The 16,624-nt window shown below is 33.9% G+C and overlaps 2 protein-coding genes across 7 annotated transcripts in view; both read right to left on the bottom strand.

The window, feature by feature from the left end:
• Nucleotides 1-3,244, bottom strand: part of LOC128999338 (calpain-A) — an 82,356-nt gene extending 79,112 nt beyond the window's left edge. For all 6 annotated transcript variants that reach the window (XM_054425784.1, XM_054425782.1, XM_054425781.1 and 3 more), the window contains exons 1-2: nucleotides 3,122-3,244; nucleotides 2,299-2,746 (exon numbers count right to left, since the gene is read on the bottom strand). In XM_054425784.1, coding sequence (XP_054281759.1) covers nucleotides 2,299-2,746; nucleotides 3,122-3,162 — 489 coding nt within the window. In that variant the 5' untranslated portion in view covers nucleotides 3,163-3,244. The remainder of the gene's footprint in view (nucleotides 1-2,298; nucleotides 2,747-3,121) is intronic.
• A 3,435-nt stretch (nucleotides 3,245-6,679) lies between these two features.
• Nucleotides 6,680-16,467, bottom strand: LOC129001183 (protein catecholamines up). Its single transcript, XM_054428394.1, has 4 exons — nucleotides 15,402-16,467; nucleotides 14,704-14,903; nucleotides 10,867-10,942; nucleotides 6,680-8,659 (listed from the first exon to the last, which is right to left on the bottom strand). Exons 1-4 carry the CDS (start codon nucleotides 16,207-16,209, stop codon nucleotides 8,484-8,486), a joined length of 1,260 nt encoding a protein of 419 aa, XP_054284369.1. The 5' UTR covers nucleotides 16,210-16,467; the 3' UTR covers nucleotides 6,680-8,483.
• Nucleotides 16,468-16,624: the final 157 nt, after the last annotated feature.

Consider the following 16,624-nt stretch of genomic DNA (forward strand, 5'->3'; position numbering starts at 1 on the left):
GCGTAGCTAACGAACTTCAACCCGGAGGCGAGTTAGCGTAGCGAACGAGCTTACCTGAAGGCAAGTGAGCGCAGCGAACGAGCTCCAACCGTAAAGGTGAGTGAGCGTAGCGAACGAACTTCAACCAGGATGTGTGAGCGCAGCGAACGAGCTCCAACCTAAAGGTGAGTGAGCGTAGCGAACGAACTTCAACCAGGACGTGATTGAGCCATGCGAACGAGCTCATATATGAAGTTAAACGGGGCAAAGCCCGCGGGTACAGCTAGTATTGTATAAATTACATCACTTTGATGGTACTTAACTATGTGGAATGCTCAGAGGGTTTCTTGAGAGAAATTAATCTGTCCACCGAACATAAACAAAGGGTTTATTGGTGGTCAGAATTAGACATGATGTTAGACAGAACACAGGAAATAGAACATTGTTTAATATGTTGAGTCACTGGCATTCTACCAGAGGTTACACACACACAAACGTATCACCAATAGTAGACCTACGTGTGTGTTTTTTTTTATTTTAAAACTGGTACAACGCTTATAAGTAACTTTTACTGTACAAAATCAATTTCTACTTACTTATATGCTGTTTGTAATATCCTACTAATATTATGAGTGAGAAAGTTTGGATGTATGGATGGTTTGTGACAAGTAAACGCAAAAAATACTGGTCGGATTGGGCTGAAATTTTGTGTGATGATAGCTCACAATTCTCGATCACCATATAGACATATTCTTGTCTCAAAAATCCTTTGGGGCTCCGCCCCAGTGGCTCTGGAGTTTCTCATGTTAACCTTATGAGTATTCATATTTAAAAGGAATTAAAGACTTTAGTCAGCTCTGACTCAACTGCACAAGTTGGTTCTATGATATTAAATAGCATTAAAAAGTTATAAGTTATAAGGTTTACCAACAGGGTGCAGCACTATTATTTTTTTTTTGCGTTTATGATAACATCTAATTTAAACCAACTAGCAACAAAAAGCTGTGGTACACAATGACAACTTAACTTTTTTCTATGGTTTCGGTGCAGTGGTACATTACGGCTACCTATGGTAGATGTGCTATACTATAGCACTAGTGAACCTGTTGCTCAAATTCGAGCAATTATGAAGTATTAAAGGCAGTATTTTAAAACAAACAGCAGTCATAATTTCCGATGACTTTAGCCTATATAAAAGAGTCCGTACGAAAGACGGGTACTCTGGTATAATACAATTGACAGAGGTTTCTTCCAGTTCACATGTATGTTAAGATATTAATTAATGATGATTTCTAACTTGTCAATGTTAATTAATAAATAAAACAGAGCTAGACCGATCCCTCACAAAATCTCCTTTTGGTGTTAAATATACAAAAATTAAATAAAATACCTATTGGTTTTTTAAACGAACTATTTAGTATAGATTCAGTCACTAGCTTTGAACATGTATACACTGTGATAGATAAAAAATATTATTCTATAATGTTATATATTTATACAGCATTGACTACAGCCAGTTTCATAACGAAAAAGAGCATAGTTTATTTATTGAGATTTTGATAGATTAGGCCCATATGTGCTAGTAGTGCTATAAAATAGCACTATATTTTTTAGACACCAACGTTTTTCCCATCCTAAACTAAAAGAGTAACTTGCTGGCAGGGTATGTTTCATATCTCAATCATTAACTGTATTAGAGAAAAACTAAAAGAGAAATTATAAATTCATTAGTATTGGTAGTAAACTATGAATATGTTTTAGTTTTTTAGCCATGTATTTAAATGTTTTAAATGAACTAGAAGTTCATTAAAACATGTTCTAAGAAAAAAAAAAACTTGCTACAGCTGGTTGCATATAGATTGGATGTCTGCTCTAGCATCCAATGTAGTCATGGCATGCATGGTTAAACTTTTCAAATTGATCAGTTTAGAAAGATTTTTGCTACACACAGTAACAATTATCACTAATTATTGTTGCCAATAATAGGCACTATAAGTTAATGTTGCCAAAAATTCTCACTAATTAATTACTTCCTTAAAGGTATGGCACCAATCGTCTACAATAAATTATTTTACATTGAGAATTGCAATTTGGTACCTATATTCATCTATTGGGTTGTTATGGGGAAACACTATTTTACAATTAATTATATTCTCTGGTTAAAAATGGGTTAACCTTAGAATGGTAACAGAAACAAGTACAGAAGCACACACTAATCGTAAATAAAATCATAACAGCAGGGGCACAAAATAATGAATCTTTTCGATCCAATTTCTATAGTAAACTGGAGGAAGTTAAACAATCATAGTCAATACTCACATTGAAAACTGTAGTTGCAGGATGATAAGGCGAAGTCCCTTCTTGTCCAGAACGCAGAATTCTGTTGATGTAGTGATAAGTGCCTTTTATATCACTGGGAATGCCAAAAGGCGGTTTACCCCCACCGAAAATATTTCCGATGTTTGCTCCCCCACTGATCAAATCTTTTATGTTCGCACCTTGGTTGATCAAATCCTTAATATTCCCTCCTTGATTGATTAAATTTTTTATGTTTCCCCCTTGACTTATCAAATTTCCTATGTTTCCCCCACTGATTAAATTACCGATGTTGCCACCACCACCGATCAAGTTTCCAATGTTGCCCAAATTTCCACCACCTCCACTAAGAACATTTCCGAAGTTTGAGCCTAATGTGTCGCCGAGAGATCCTAGAGACGGGACGAAAGAACCGAACTGTCCACTGATAGAGTTGGGAATGCCGGGGAACCTGAAATAAATAAAATTGTGTAAAGAAAATGAAGTGCTTAGATAGGTATAATGACACCAAATTTTACAGAAAATACCTTCAGAGATATTTTACATTAGCCTACAGTTGCGGTATATAATTTTAATTAAAAAGTTGCGATGATTCAAAAGAACACTGTTGGTTTGGACCAAACATTTTTTATTATAATTGTATATTTCAATGAACCAAATGTCTTTCAAGATCTAGCTGCAAATATCAGTAAAAATATTTAAATGAAAAAAATCTTCCTTACTAGTTACGGTACTTTGTGCATTTATCAACCTTATACATTTTTTGTAACTTTATAATTTCAAAACGTAATAAATTTTATGTAAAGTTAAATACTTATGAACTCACCCGGCTTGGTTTTCCGAGACACGTTTCATCGTGTACGGCATTTTTAGTCAGTAAAAGATCAACACAAGTCACAGAACACAGAGTCGCGCGGAGTTTGGGTTCTCGGCACAGACTGAGGTATTTTTATCTTCCCAAGCTCAACATGTGGATCTGCTGGTTCAAACTGTGTGTGTGAACTGGGGCGCCATACACCAAAATAATTCATCACTCATACTACACTATCTGTGCAATATCTACCTGTCCATTAGTGATGGGTGCAAGACGTATTGAATACAAAATGGGATGAAGGAATAATAGTGATGAAACTTTAACAGTCCTGATCTTAATCTCTATTAAAGTTAAGGGTTTGAAAAGAAGAAATGATAAGATTCATTAAAAAAAAGGAAAGGGGAAGATGACAAGTAAAATATGTTTTATTTAATCACATGTTATTTGTTTATGTTTACTTTTAAGTTTTGGAAATATAAGATTCAATACAACACTATGTAGTAATTTACGTATAGAATGTCTGTTTCTAAAAGACAGGAATTTTGATTGGAATCCCATGTTAAATATTTTGCAGGTTTATGGAATAAATACCCCCCCCCCCCCCACCAAGTACAATACAAAATATAAACAATAACACCCCCGCCGCAGCAAACCTGCCGACTAAGCGAATTTCCATTTGCCTGATTTGATTTTCAATTAAATCTATTCAATCAAACAACATTAGGTTTAACGAGTAAGGGAGGGTAATAAAGTGTGTTGTTTAGTAAAATATTATTAGCTAGTACAAAATAAATACATTTCCAGGTTTGATCCAAATATATCCATAAATAAGCAAACTACAACCGTTTACTTATTCTCCATGAGAATAACATGGGAATTTTTAACTTACAATTTTCTCCGTAACCAATCATACAGAAACACTTCAATATACTCAATTATTTGTTTTTTAAGCTCTTCAAATTGGTCTAGAGAAAATTTGGGAAATTTTACGTTTTGAGGGTCAAAAACGAGAAAACCCAATGTTTACCCCATAAAACCCCGTTCCCATGATCCGATCATGCTGGTTTGCGAACTCGTTCGAATAAACGTATGTTTACACGTTTGTACCAAATTTCATCAATATCGGATCATTTTTGGAGTTATCGTGCCAATGGACACATATATAATATATGAATTTGAACGGTTGTTGTTTTTAACATGGAAATCAATTCTATGGTAATAGTGTTGACTTTAAATCCATAAGGATTTACAGTCAACGGTAATAGCTTATTCCCTATATGGGAAATTCGCTAAAAATGAACACAGTTTAATGAGTGGAGTGACAGGAAATACGTTGATGTTATTTTTTGGTTGGCGTTTTATGAGAAATACACAAACTTGTCAACCAAACTGAAACTGAAAAAATATCTCACTGTGAACTATAGCAAATTTGATGTACCATGAACTATCATAATACAAAAACTATGAGGAAAAAATAGAATTTTCAATTTTGACAATATAGCACACACTCGCCCAGATATTATTTCAAATCGCCCGTGAGGCGATTCCGAAAAATTGGTCTGTGAACTCAAGCCTCCACATTTGATAACATGGGAAGCAGATTTTAGTTCGCCCGTCTGCGTGAATTTGACTTTTTGTGCGTGGGTTAATAAAGATTTGGTAACAGCTGATCCCGACTTCAGTATCCAAAAGTCAATGCTTTAAGTGGACATAACATTCCCATGCTAAATTTGTAACCAATCTTGGAATGAAATAAACAATGGAGAATTGAGTCACTGACATAAAATAAAGCCGAAGTTAATAAGTTTTTATTCTGAATACGCCAACTTTTTAAAGCCAAACCGAAATGGCAACTTGTTGGAAACTACCACTACAGCATCTCTTGATGGCATTAAATACTAAGGGAGAGAATATAATTTTACATCAGCACTCTCTATTAGGAGACTTACTCGGGTGTGTTCTACCATAGACTAACCAACACAAGTAGACTTCTCATCCCATTGTAAATTTTGAAGCACGTTTTTCGTGTCTAGTTCATGTACGTGACACAAAGGCGCTAGTGTCGATGAAACTTTGTTTCCATTATTTTAGGGTTAATTTCTTGATTTGTGCTTTACTGTTTGGTTATATAACTAGGGGACAAGTTATTGTTTATGATTAGATCGTATTATTTGGTTAAACGAGGTTTTAAATGGCTGTAATAACGGGAAACAAATTGTAAACAAAACACGACCTCTACATAAACCGTACATGAACTAACAATAAAATTGTCTTCAGTTGTTACATAAGGATGAGAAATCTACTAAGGGGTTGTTTTATCTATGGTTCTACTTCAATGACAAATTGTCTACAGCTAATTTTTATCCATAATTTTTATTTTAGTCACAAACATTAACCTGTGTTGTTTATTAAGGTTCCATAAATCCTCTGCTCAGTTGGAGTCATTCTATGCTGGCTTTAGAAATGTACTAGCTGTTGTACCCGTGCTTCACAAGAGGAAGAAAAATCAGTTTCTTAATCAATGAAATAGATTTAGTAAAAATAATCTATGATTAAGTTTTAGATTAAATAATCCTACCACATAGTTGAGTAAAATATATTTAATTTCTTTGGATCAGCTGTCTAAAATTGTGAAATGAACATTTGGCAGTTCTGATTGTCTTTTTAAATGTCAAAGCAAAGGTAAGCATTGTAAATTTTCTCATGCTTCCAATATGGAGACCAATTAATATTTACCTTTTGAAAACCTCCCCTGAAAACTTTGGACATCCAAGGGGTGTAGCCCGAGTGGAACTCAGGGCAGTGAATAGACCTACGACATTCCTAGATATATAGACCATATTTGTGCTACTAATCTATGTTATTAGCTGTAGTGATTCTATGGTGAGTAGTTGTAGTTGATTTATTGTTAATTTTCATAGTTTTAATTTAATTAGTATTTGTTGCTGAATGTTATTTCTTTGTTATGTTTTATTCTGTTATATCTGTTAGTCTGACAAGTAGGTACATTGTACTATTTCTTTTTATACTGCATATTACTGTATTCCTTATGTTCTTCGACGTTGTCTAAAGCAATGTAATGTTGACAAATGACAATAAATGGATTCTGATTCTGATTGACAATTGTTTGGTCCACAATAACGCTCTTCAATTGTCAAACGTAGAACTTCAATTTACCGTCAAAGTTTCAACTGCTTGACCAAGGTATCATACAAAATTACAAAGGAACCCAGCAAATAAAAGAATGAACTCTTTGTAATTCAAATGTTTTCTTTTTCTCCCAATAAATTTAACCTCTTGTTAATTCAAAAATCTTGGTAAATAAAATGTTTTCCTTGATCTTCCAATTTCGAATTATCAAGTGTCTACTGTAGTAGGTTAATGTTAAATTTAATTTGAATTGAATTGAACACATAACATTTCTGGGTATAGCTACATTATTTTTGGACAAACTATACTGATATTTAATGATAGAACAGGACAAAATTAAAATGTTATGTTTTTCTTTAACCACAATCAATTTCACAGTAAAACTGCTATTGCTGAAGGGAATTTGTATCAAAACAAAAGTACAATAAAAATACATTTTATTTATAAATCACAATAACTAAATATAACACAATGTGATATTCTATTTATAAATAGAAAGAGACTACTTATAAATATTTACAAACAAAATCAATTTCTTTTCCAGCGAAGATAAAAAAAAAACACTCAACCAATCGCTCTTAACATTTAATTTAACAATTAATTGAATGTCAAATTAATACACACACAAATAATAGTTTGAATAAGTTTGAGCTATTATAGTAAAAATATAATAATATTTATAACAATTTAATAAACAATCATAACAATAACTGTTCAACACTTACCTTCGATCACCAGCTCAGAATGAAGATAAATCAATCGTAAGTATACATTTTAAAATATAATATGCAAATAAATGTGTATTCTGTATTTATATTTTTCACAATGATTTAGGGTGAACCGTCTTGCAATAAATTAAATTGAGGTATCCCTCAAATACATCAAGTAAGACTAAAGTGGTATAACAAATTATTGGGTGGCATTCAATTCAAGCATATCGATAATTTGGCTGTCAAAAAAATATTTGACTTGTTTAAACAACACCTTTCTATTACAGTGAAAACATTATTACAAATTAAATGAAAAAATCGATAAAATCTTTGTTTTGATTTCAAACAAGTCATAATTATTAATTAGGCCTATACAATATATATTTGAAACAAAAATATTAATCTCATTGAAAAAAAGTTTTAACAAATTGTTAAAGCTATGATCAAAAAGTAAAGAAAGTTATTTACTTATTACAATAAACAGGAGATGATTATTGTCATTAAGGTCTGTATGCTAAATAATGATTAGGTTTTCCTTAGGAAGGTAACAAAATATATCATTCCCCCTCAGTGCTGTTACATAATAAGAACTGAGTTAATCAAAATAAAATAAATCCCAACAAATATCAAGACTTTTTCATTTATGCTTGGTCATAAAAATACACAAGACATACGATCCAGTACTAAATATAATTCTAGGACACATATACGATAATGAAATTAAGACATTTTAACTTCAATATTCTCTTAGTTCATAAACTAGTAAGTAGGCTAATGGATATTTTTGACAGGTGGCTCCACACAAGTGTAGGCCAATCATAATAGCTGTTATCATTCTGTTATTTTCATCAGAAGTTTAGTATTTTAGTAGAGAGTTGTTTTAAGCTAAATTGACATTGAATTCGAACAATTTGCGCTGTAAATTAGCAATAACTTTTCTAGATAAAGAGACGTCCTAAAAAATAACCATCAGAAAAAAAAATTCCTTACAAAAAATGAAACAATTAGTTATGGAATGTTGTAAACTAAGCTAATGAAAATTTATCAAATATTTAAACAGTTTTTGCTGATAATTAATCAAAAATACTTGCTTTTAATTTAATCCTGCATTAATGTACATATCAAATTTGTGTTGATCCACATTAATGTGATTTTGTTTGTTAAAAATAAGTAATTAACTTGAAATAAAGTCTTCAAGAACGATTAGGGAGATAGATAAATACTTCGAACTTGCAATTTCATTACTTTTATAGAAAAAAATACTTACCAACCCTATAAATATTTTACTTTACATTGTTATCTTTTGAGTTCACGCTGAGACACTGAAATCAGTTTCTGACTCATAATTACTTTTACCTACATTTTTTAGCAGTAGGTAAACAACATATAAACTGTTAAGTTTTGAGTTCAGTCACTTAAGTTGCTTTGAAGAGTAGTTTCACATTAAAACTATATAAATTCTGTAATTCAAATATGAATTACTTGATCAATGTTGTGCAACGCTGTGTCAGAATTTATTCGTATTCAGCGATGAGAACCATCATGTAGACGCCGACCAGCAGTGCAATAATCTCTTTGACGGACTGCCAGAACTTGGTGTCAACGAGAAGCTCGGGGATGACGGAGACGGTGGCGATGTAGATAAAACCTCCAGCTGTGAATGGGAGGATCCACGCAGTGGCGGCACTATCTGTTGGAAACGATATTCTGGTTAAGAAGCGAACAAATCTAGGTAACAAAACCTCAACAAAAAGCTTATAACAAATATCAAAAAACCTACTGTGCTTTCAGAGGTTGATTGTGTTCATCTTGCGTGAGACTGGGCACATAATTTATTAGCTTCCAAACTTTTGTTTGGTTGGGTTATGACTTTGTTCGGTAACAATGGCTTTAGGCTAGATCTTAAGGATTTTGTGATGGATAGGTAGAACATGGTAGAACAAACCTATTTTTATGGTGGCTTAGCTTAGGGGAAAAAAAGTTAAAAACACACAAATAGACCCAAAACATAGAATTTTCTCTTCTTCTTCCTTCAACAACCAGAACAGTCTACAACAAGAACAATGCTGTCAGCAACAGTAGAATATCCTAATTATTGTGTTGGATTTTAAGATTTGTGTTTCTTCAGGAGGGCGGTCTTTTTCCATTCGGGTGAGTCTACAAACAAAAATGCTTGAACCCTTTGCCCTTTTGACCTATGCTACATAATTTTCTTTCTTTTTAATTTAAACCATTGACTATTGGATAGTGAAGTTAATATTAATGGATTGGTTGTATTAATAGTCAAAGGTAAAACACAAAATGTAGGCTAAATATTCCAATTTTATACAGTTAAAAAGACGCAACTGGCTTTACAATGCAACATTTTTAAACTAAACAAATAAATTAATAATCACATTTAACCAACAAACATCTTTTAGAACACAAACTTTTTATTAATAAAAATTTAACCCTTGGTTTAGTTAAAACCTTGTTTTATTCACTAGCTGTAGGCCTAATCTGTGTAGTAAATATATTGGTTTTTCTTTTTCCGCGTAGTTTTGGCTCAACTGACCGATTTTCATAACTTTGGTCTTAAATTAAAGGCATGCACACATAGATTTGCCACATATACAATCAACCACCATCATTAATTTACCTACTGTATTGCTCGACCAAAAAAAACAAAAAATTGACTTTATTTTTAATTCACTTCAATTAAAGATGTATTCCATCAGTTCTATTTACAATTTACATCATCCTGTTTGTTTTGGTCTTAAGAACCTTCAGTGAAATACCAGCTTTCATTTCAGCTATTGATTATTAAGATCGGACTACCTAAAGCACACTGCTGAATCACGAATCAACACTCTTAAAGGCTCTTTAAGGCATTTGAGCTATTGATTGTTTGAATCAGATAAGTTCAATATACTGCATTACTCAATCAAAAAACATATTTCAATGCTGCGGAACAGTACAGGGTCTTCTAGTTAGTAGTTTAATTTCAGTTTGAAAACTATACAAACCAAACAAACAATTTTACAATACTATTCAGCTGATATCAGACAGGTATTGTAAGACCTCTTATCAATATTTGCAGTGTCAAGGCATTGTCTGTCTGTTATCACCAAACCCACACCAAGTCACACACTTCAGGCTACTCACATGCACAAATGCAAAAGCATGCTATGTTTCAACGAGTTTAAGATATATAAGATGCTGTTTTAAAAAGCTGATTCGATAATGCATCTACAGAACTAATTATTTTCTTTTAGTTTCCAAAGTAATTTGATTTAAAAAATGTCGCTTGGTTCATGTTTCAATCAAACTATTTCTATGCTAATTAAGATACCACTAGTTGAGAAATCTTGTTTAAAATATTATATTGCTAAATTCTTAGATATTGTAGCCGCCTATACATTTTTCCAAACTAACAAACCAAGTTTATTCTTATTGGAGGTTTTACTATGAATACCGGTATCACAATTTTTAATTTATTTTAAGCAAAACAATGTAAATTTTAAAGTGTGTAGAGCTCCTCTTACGATTAGAAGTTCCCTAAATCTATCCTAAGAAAAGTCAGTAGCTTAACATGTTAGTTAAAAACCGGACCCAACTATCCTTGATCATTTGAGTTTTTAATAAATGGTCCTAGGACCAAATAAACAGCTGATTTTGGCTTTGTTGGCTGATAAACAGCCAACAAAGCTAACAAGGGATTTCACTCATAATACAATCAAAAAAACATAATTAAGTACCGGTAGTAATACATATTAGTTGTGCATCCAAATTTCATAAAATTTGTAGGCCTATAGTTTACTTTTAGAGCCGATCTTTTTGAATTTTCAAGGGTAAAAGCTTTTATGTATTAAAATGTAAACGTGTAATATAAAAAGCACACATTTTATATAAACTTACCAAGACCCTCCGCACAGAGAGAAGCGACAGTTCCAGCGAGGGCTCCTACGGCTGTTGTCAATTGAAGCAGCATTGCCTGCCATCAAATTTGTATGAAATTAGATTAATGCTTCACTTAAACATAAAATAATTACAAAAAATCCTCCAGTCATACAGTAGGAGTAGAGTCTCAATTATCCGATCTTATCTGACAGCAACTTTTCTATCGAGGGTTCAAATCCGTCAAGCCAACTCATGAGGAGCTCATCAGTCTGTGACAGACCTTGATGGAAGAGTTGCATAATTAAACTGATGACGGCTAGGGATGAAGTTGATGGAAAGAAGAATTAACTTTGGTGTGTGTCACCTTTGATGAGGCATTACGCTACTTAACAAACCTTCTTTACTGTATGTGTTTATAACAAAAACTTGATTTTTTATATGAATAGGCTATTTTATAGATTGGGTTCATATACTGTATAGCCTTCTCTGACAATGCCGCAGCGAGACAAAAAGTGGCAACACTGCTGTCCTGGCGAACCGAAACAGCTGTTGCTCTAATTTACATTGGAGCTATATGCAATGTTTTTGCTTACACGTTTGTTATTTCTGCATGTCGGTGCCATGTTGCCACACACCAATGCCTTGGCCTTGTGGAGGATATGATTTGTGTACGATAAGGGGAAAAAATTGATAAATGTAGACAGAGTACTTTCTTATTATACAGAGGCCTTATACAGCGCGCTGCAGCGGCTATGTTAGGTTGGGTTATCATAAATATGTTTCTAGTACTTTCCTCGTTCGACCGATACCAGATGAGTCATACTTTCACCCGCCAAATCCCCTCCAAGTAGGCGAAGGTTAGGTTGTTGACCGGAGTGTGCGGCTCACTTGTATCACCGCCTGTATCTGGGTCAGTGTGCTGAGCAGTGTTGGGGAAGCTACTTTTAAAATGTAGCTAGCTACAACTACTGCTACATTTCAAAAAAAGTAGCTTAGCTACAGCTACAGCTACAGTTCCGAAAAAGTAGCTAGCTACAACTACAGCTACAATGAAATGTAGCTACAGCTACAATTTTAACTACTTTTCCAAAGACGTTACTTTTTATCCCACGCACATTAGGTAAATGTAAAATTAATTGCAACTACATTTTTATTGAACAAACATAAAAAAGGCAGTATTGTATCTACGTTACTTGGAAAACAAATTATTCCTAGATAGTATTTAATTTTTTGGCATTAGAAACCTAACATTATAACAACAGAACCTAACAGTTGGGTGTCCCATCATATTTAGTACTTATTTTTAGATATTGCATTATTTTTAAGCATCTTAAATGTAAATTTCATTAAGTTCAAAGGACATACAACCAAACTATATTTTAAAAGCTCATTTTATTTCTTCAAAGATTTATTTATAGATGTCTTATATCAACAATATTAAGGCCAATAAAACTGTAAAACGATTATTTAAAAATACATTTTTGTGTTACAGAGCCTAGCCTACTGAAATGGGAGTTTATTGCCTTTCTTTACTTTTAATGTTAAAAACGACATTGATATAACTTTTAACCATAGTGATAAGTTACACTTGTTCTATGAATAACACTTTTCAATGTCAAGAAATCGTCCTTTATTGTCATTATGCAAAGGACAAATTGTGCTTCAACCTAGTTGGTACAGAAAACAGTATTCAGCAACTTATCCTGAAATCGGCTTTTAATTTAAACATGTTGAAATTTGTAAAGTAAAAATAACATGTAGGCCTACTTGGCTATGTAACAATTTGGCTATAGTAGGCTTGTTCTTGCAAGGACTAAACAGATATATTCCTAATAAATGGACTTGGAACTTGGTATTCGTCTTAAACCATAGCATAGCCTAGGAACAGTCCTATACAAGAGCTGTTAGCAGGAGCAAACTATGCTATTTTTTCAATGTAAGTTTCATGTTATATGGAGATTTTATCGTTACAATTATCATGTAGTCTAGGCATATCTTAAATCTCATCAGGTAATTTCCTCTTTGTTAATTTAGTAAACCTTTGAAAAATCTTCGTAATCTAACCAAGGAAGGACTTGTGATGATAAACCACAATCAACAGCTGAAGCAAAGGTCGATAGACCAGCTTTCTCATTATTTTAAGGAGTGTTGGTTTCAATTGAAACCCAAGTTGAAAAACTATCGATATAATAAAGAAACTAAATTGATTACTAATTTCCCTGTCAATCATTTGCAAGCATTCAATAGCTTCTCTTGTCACCGGTAACGTTTAAACGTCGTCTGCATCTAGCGATTTTATTTTATCTGACAGTAATCATAGAGTAGTAAATTAAGGAAATGAGAGCCAAAAATGTGGATAACACTCATTTAATGGCCTCCATGTCCACAGAACGTTGTAATAGGGAATGAAACGGCTGCAACCAGCTGTACGAAGCCAAGAAAGTAGGCCAAATGTTTTTGAAAACCCCAGTTTGAAAGAGGTTATTTCACGTAAGGTTGAGGTTATGATAAAAATCACTATTTCAAACAATGTTAATGTAGCGAGAAAAGTAGCTAAAATTCCGCTACAACTAGTTTAAAAATGTAGCTAGCTACAGCTAAAGCTACAAAATCTTAAAAGTAGCGTAGCTACAGCTAACGCTACAAAAAAAGTAGCGCGCTACTGTAGCGTCGCTACTTGTAGCGCGCTACTTCCCAACACTGGTGCTGAGTGATGACTCATCTGGAATCGTTCGATTCATAACGAAACGAGGAAAGTCCTACATACATATTTATGATAACCCAACCTAAAATAACCACTGCAGCGCGCTGTACTTGGCAGAGTTCATGTGGCAGCTAGCAGCGGCGACGCATTTAACTCAATCCTCGCCGACATCGCTGCCTTTTGGGAGGCCGAACCTGAAGGCCGCTAATCGTAATCATGTCAAATTTGGACAGTAAGTCAATTAAAGTAGGTACAGTATGTTCTTTCCAATTTTGTAGTTATTTTGGTCTTCGGTAAAAAAATCCCCCTAAAATAAGTGGCCACCGTATAATACAAAAGTACCATAGACGGCATAATTAAATAAAAAATAAATTATTCCTGGGGCTCAAATGGTAGGCCTAAACAACACAAAAAAACTAATTTTAGTCTGGGCAGTATAAGCAGCCCCATAATAGTGTTTTTCTTTTAATACGAAGTTGCTCTATCACTACCTGTATTGCAACTTCATTACATTTTTTAAATAACTTATAGAAGAGCAACAATTATCTAAACCTGGTTATCCAAAACCAAAATTTTTGCTAACCAAAATTAAGGAAGAGACAAAACCCCCAACAAGTAGCCTTATTACCTTATATAGTAACCTGCTTACGGGTATCACTCCCGGGTATCACCACGATCATGGGAGACAATTACCGATGTCACAGAGATTACTAGATATGCTTATGGAGTTGCTATAATAGCAGGAAATAGTAAAACCAGTAAAAAATAGGTACGACACCTACATCCAAACATTTAAAAATAAATTTTACAATTATCAATCAAATTTAAAATAGGTATTGTATCTCAGTGTATCTGTAGCCTAATGACCGATTATCCAAAAAAATCAGTTAATCTGAACACCCCAATCCCTAACTGTTTTGAACCCTCTACTGTAGACTATTAGTCCTACTGGCAGAAACTGTAAGAGATCAGCTAAGGACTTCCAAAAATTAGTTTTTTAGCCTAACTTACCGGTAAATTAAATTGTTGCTAGCCCCAACCTAAGGCTTACATTCCTGACTTTACTTTGGTAACAAGTAGGCCTATAGCCTGAATACTAATTTATTTGTTTTAAAAAAATCAAGCAAGAAATAACCAAATTGAATACACACCTTTTTCCGACTGCAGCCAGACTGAATGAGAATGGCAAAATCACCGATCTCATGAGGAACTTCGTGAAGCAAAATCGTAACTGTTGTTACAAGACCAATACTGCGTCCAGCAAGAAAAGACGCTCCAATAGCGAGACCATCAGTGAAATTGTGGGTGAAATCAGCTGCTAAGTTCAAGTAACCAGCAACTTTTATATCATCTGGAAGGAAAGATATTTATTAAAATGTTTAATAAAATATGCTGAAATCATAAAGTTAAAACTTATATATGGAGGGGCTATGTTTTTTTTTGCTGTTGTTTTAATCACCAAACATAGGCTACAATCAAACCACCAAAATTCATGTTACGATTCCCGGTTCTCCCGGTTTACAAGTTGGCTGGGAAGGTGGACACACTGTTAGGACAAATACCGGTAACTTTGTTTTTGATTTAAATAAGCCTACTAAATGCGAAGGTAATGTTTTTCCCTCAAAAAGTGAATCCAAACCGGACGTTTGGATTAGAGTGGGGTGATAATTAATGAGATAGCTGGTACACCATACAGTATAGAACCTAGAGGAATACCCTTGAAGATATCTTTATAGGCTTACTCTAGTTTAAAATAGTAGTAAGTAAGGTAGCCTAGGCCTACGTGATGAATCTATTTTATAAAGGGATTTTTATATGTTAAAAAAAGGACTTACATAGGATAACTTACCTGCTTCTTCTTCTTTTTTCTTGTCTTCTACACTTTTATTATCCTTTTGCTTCTTTTTAGACGATTTTTTACCTTCATCTTCAGTTACCTCTTCATCGCTTTGTTTTTCCTTTTTTTGGTGTTTTTCTTGTGGAGCACCATGAGAATGACCGTGCCCTCCTTTCACAAGCCTAACAAACTTTTCCACTACCAAGAATGTAAGGATTCCACAAAGCACCCAAAGACCTACACTCATATCATGACCATGACCTCCGTGATCATGGGTGTGCGAATGGCTGTGGACTGGCTCGTGAGAATGAGAATGACTATGAGGCTCATGAGAATGATCTCCTCCATGGGTATGTGGGGCAAGCGCATGAGGAATTAGATGCAGAAATGCATCACCTAGCAATCCTCCAGAAGCAAAACTTAGGAGCAATTTCAAAAGTGGCTCCTTCTCTTTACTGTTATCCAGAGGAACTAAGAATAAGATGAAAAACGGAGCACAACTAATGAGTAATGTCGATCCAAGAGCTTCCATCCATAACGTCTCTCTTGAGACTTTGGGGCTAGGTGGTTTGTCTGAATGGCTTTCAGGTTTTTTCACATTTGCTGTCTGAGAATACTTGAAAGAAGGTGGTTCGTCGATTTCATGATCATGGGAATGACCATGGCCATGAGAGTGGCCATGGCCGTGAGAATGTCCTCCACATAAGGGAGGAAAACTGAACAGCACCAAGAATATAAAGAGTCCCAAAACTATTTTAAAAACCAACCGATTGTACCCATGCTCACCTCCGAGATCTCTCCTTAAATTTGGCCTATTCATGCTGAAAATAAACTAAGTTTGGCTGATTTCACAAAACTAAGGTTTTAAAATACCGATAAAGTTGTAGTAGCCTAATTGAATTGAATTACGCACTCGTCTATGATATTATAAAGTTGTGATTTCACTATACACTTGACAAACATTAGAATTCGCTCCCTAATAATGCCAATAACCCACTTTTAGGTTAATGAAAACTATGGTTACGTTTACAATTTAGATATAAACAACTCGCTATATCACCCGGTCTGGCTATAGACAGACAGGCAGACGAGACGAGACAGATAAAAGAGAAAGAAGAAGTGTCAAACCAGTTTGACCATCCTGCCAGATCTAAATACTTCACCACCTAAAAATGGAATACTATCAATTATTCCCACGATCATTATTATCCCAATCATTCGTATCCCTTCTTATT

This window comes from Macrosteles quadrilineatus, unplaced genomic scaffold, assembly GCF_028750875.1.
Source record: "Macrosteles quadrilineatus isolate MER2022 unplaced genomic scaffold, UCM_ALF_1.0 Scaffold_8__2_contigs__length_117827958, whole genome shotgun sequence".
Lineage (NCBI taxonomy): Eukaryota > Metazoa > Arthropoda > Insecta > Hemiptera > Cicadellidae > Macrosteles > Macrosteles quadrilineatus.

Coding starts and splice junctions, on each gene's coding strand:
- LOC129001183 (XM_054428394.1), bottom strand. CDS start 16,209: ATGAATAGGCCAAATTTAAGGAGAGATCTCGGAGGTGAGCATGGGTAC. Junction 14,904..15,401: donor GAAAAAAGAAGAAGAAGCAG/GTAAGTTATCCT, acceptor CTTTCCTTCCAG/ATGATATAAAAGTTGCTGGT. Junction 8,660..10,866: donor TCTCTGTGCGGAGGGTCTTG/GTAAGTTTATAT, acceptor CGTTTCCAACAG/ATAGTGCCGCCACTGCGTGG.